The sequence below is a fragment of the Dipodomys ordii genome, unplaced genomic scaffold (assembly GCF_000151885.1).
Source record: "Dipodomys ordii isolate 6190 unplaced genomic scaffold, Dord_2.0 Scaffold54, whole genome shotgun sequence".
NCBI classification, from domain to species: domain Eukaryota; kingdom Metazoa; phylum Chordata; class Mammalia; order Rodentia; family Heteromyidae; genus Dipodomys; species Dipodomys ordii.
Window position 1 is genome coordinate 1,953,997 of NW_012267270.1, and position 3,390 is coordinate 1,957,386.

General features: G+C 63.6%; 1 protein-coding gene across 1 annotated transcript in view; it reads left to right on the forward strand.

Annotated features, from left to right (window-relative positions):
- Positions 1–753: 753 nt before the first annotated feature.
- Positions 754–3,390, forward strand: part of Fgf4 (fibroblast growth factor 4) — a 20,458-nt gene continuing 17,821 nt past the window's right edge. The window contains exons 1-3 of the mRNA XM_013020871.1: positions 754–973; positions 1,603–1,706; positions 3,121–3,175. Coding sequence (XP_012876325.1) covers positions 754–973; positions 1,603–1,706; positions 3,121–3,175 — 379 coding nt within the window. The remainder of the gene's footprint in view (positions 974–1,602; positions 1,707–3,120; positions 3,176–3,390) is intronic.

A 3,390-nucleotide genomic window follows, 5' to 3' on the forward strand; every position in this document is an offset into this window, starting at 1 on the left:
CCCGCCGCCTCTGCCCGCGGGCTCACGGCTCCCGCGGTTGGCGTTCACCGCCTCCGGCCCGCGGGGCCTTGGGGACGGGTGGGCCAGGGGCGCGGGCCAGGGCGCCAAGGGACGTCCATCTTGCTTGGGGAGGTGCACACGCGCGCAGGTGGGTGCCTCTCACTGAGCCTGTCCCAGCTTCTCGCGAAGCTGAGATCTGAGGCTCGCGATTCGAAGCCAGCCACACACAGAAAGAGCTGGAAGTGGAGCTGGGGCTCGCGGTGGTGGGGGAAGCTCAGGGACGGCGCCCAGGCCTGAGCTTCGTCCCTGGAACCGGCACCAAAGGAAATCCCACCCCACCCCTGGGGAATGGAGAGCGGAGGGGATGGGCTGCGCCCAGGCTCTCCTTCACAGAGCAAGCCGGGAGACTGGAAGCATCTGGAAGCACCCTGGCCCTGCGTGGTGCAGAGCCGCGAGCCGGGCTGGGGAGGAGGGATGGCCACCAGGCCAAGGGGATGGACCGCAGAAGACCCGGGCTGTGCCTGGCAGCGCCCAGCGCCAACCCTGGGCAAAGGAAGCGCTGTGGCTGGGTCCAGGCAGCCGCGGAGACCTCTGCTTCCTGCGTGGGGGGGGGTTGCATGATGGGGACCCTCTGTCTCCAGGGGGTCGTGGTGTTGGAGCCATCTCTGGAGAGCCCCTCCCCTTCTCCATCCAGCCTCTCCCTTCCCCTCCCCACTAAGGTTTCCTTTCTTCCCTTCCTGGAGCCGGGCTCCCATGGGCTCCAGGGGGCAGACGCTCGGCGCGCTCCCTGCCGCCCAGCTCCCCAGCCCTGGACGAGGCCTGGCTGAGCCCTGTGATCTGGACCATGCTGGTGCCAGGCCTGGGCCCCTGAAGAGGGCGTGGGCCACAGACTCGCTGCCCCGGAAGGCGCTGTTGGGAACCGGTGGCCCCACCTGGGAACTGCATTTCAGCGGCCAGGGGAAAATGCAGTCTGGTGGGGCAGGACAGGGTGGGAGGGGAGCGGGGGATGGCGCTGGGAGCTTCTGAGCTTCCTGCCTGCCCACAGGTGCCCACAGCCCCTGAACCCTTCCGGGGACAGACCTGCGCATGCCAGGGGTCCCGGCACAGGGCTGTGACGCGCCCGCTGCCTCCCGTCCCAGGCAGCAGAGCTAAGCGCTCGCCGCACTGTCTCCTCTCCAGCAGCCTTTGGATTGCTTGCTCTCTTGGACACAGCGGTGGCCGGCGACCGCTTCTCCACAGTGCTTGCTTCCTGAGGCTTGAACTCATGACCTGGGCCCCATCCGTCCGCTTTTTTTGCTTAAGGCTAGTGCTCCACCATTGGAGCCACAGCTCTACTTCCAGCATTTTTTGGGGGGGGGGCTTCTTAGTTGGGGATAAAAGTCTCACAGACAGACTTTCCTGCCAGGGTTGGCTTCGAACCTCAATCCTCCAATGTCAGTCTCCTGAGTAGCTGGGACTCCAGGTGTGAGCCACCGGCGGTGCCCAGCTTCAGCCTGGCAGTGCCTTGCCTCACCCTTCCAGGCCGGGCTGTGCCCCAGCTGGGGGGGAGGGGGGCAGAAGGCTGGGGAGGGGGAGGGTAACTGCCTCTCGCTCTGTCCCCAGGCATCCTGGAGATCACAGCTGTGGAGGTGGGCGTGGTGGCCATCAAGGGACTGTTCTCTGGACGCTACCTGGCCATGAACAGGAGAGGGCGGCTCTATGCTTCGGTGAGTCCAGCCTGGTGGGGATGGGGATGGGCAGTGGAGGGGTGGTCTCCCATCTAGGACCAGGCAAGATCCAACCTGGACCAGAACTCTGAGCTCCTGGTGTCCATGCCTGGAGCTCTGGAGGGGGGGGGTCCTGTGGGAGGAGGCCCCAACAGGGATGTTAGGGAAGGTCCTGGGGAGCAGAGAATGTCCCTTCTTGTCATCAATTTGACCTTCCTCGAAGGCAGCTGGGAGGATCTCCCATTTCCATAGACATAAACATACCCACGGATGCCTGACCTCACCTGGAATCCTCCATTCTCAGCAGACTGAGATCTGAGGATTGAGGTTTGAAGCCAACCCCGGCAGGAGAGTCTGTGAGACGCCCCCCCCCCCCCCCCATCAACTGTGGCTCCAGCGGCCGGTCTGTCCAGCCCTGGGCCAGCTGGGCCCCCCTTGACCCCTCCTTCCTTCTCAGCTCCACTCAGCTCATTTCCAAGTCCTCAGACGGCACCCCTCACCCCTCTACCTCACCCCACACGCCAGCTCCTCCTAACACAGGCCCCTGGCCCTTCCTGCCTGCCTGCTACAATTGCTTAGGGACAGGCCTGACTCATCCAGCCCACCCACCCTGCTGTCCACCCACCAACCATCCATCCATCCACCATCCATCACCACCCATCTATCCATCCATCCATCCATCCACACACCATTCACCCACCATTCCATCCACCCACCCACCATTCACTCACCCATCCATCCATCCATTCACCCACCATCCATCCACCCACCCACCGTCCACCCACCATCCATCCATCCATCCATCCACCCACCATCCATCCATCCATCCATGATTCATCCACCCATCCACCATCCACCCACCCATCCATCCACCACCCACTCATCCATGCATTTACCCACCCACCACCCATCCATCTATCCATTCACCCATCCATCCACCCACCCATCTGAGGCAGAGGCAGAGCCAGCTCATAAAACCTGGCTGTGTCCCTTCTCTTCATTGGCGAATGTCTACATTCTTTCTCTTCTTCTTCTTCTTCTTCTCCTTCCTTCCTTCTTTTTCTCTTCCTCTTCTTCCTCCTCCTCCTCCTCTTCCTCTTCCCTTCCCCCCTCTTTTTGAGACTGAGTCTCACTATGAAGCCCAAGGTAGTCTTGAACTCTGGATCCTCCCCGCTCACCCCTGCCTCCTGAGCTGCCGCTGCCCGTGTCCACTCTTCCTTTCCTCTTGTGGCCTCTCCTTTCCCCACCCAACTGCCCTGTCCTTGAGCCTGGGCACCTGGCCACCGCGGAGGTCCAGGGCGGGGAGGCACCACCCCACTGACCCCTGCTGGGACACCACAGTCAGGGCCCCCGGAGGGGCCTGGGGATGCAGAGGCCAGGCTGGGGAGGTGGTGTCCCCCCCCTCACTCCCCAGTGCTCCATGGCAGAGGCCATGCTGAGCGGGCTCCAGGGTGAAGCACAGCGGCCGGGTGGGACAGGACGTGGCCTGGCGAGGCACTGTTGGGACGCGGAGGTAGACCACAGGTGGCAGTCAGGCCAGCAGCCCCCTAAGCGGGAGAGGGAGGCACGGGAGCCGTGCCCACGTGGCCTTGCGTGACCGCTGTCCGTGCCTCCTGCCCACAGGAGCACTACAACGCCGAGTGCGAGTTCGTGGAAAGGATCCACGAGCTGGGCTACAACACCT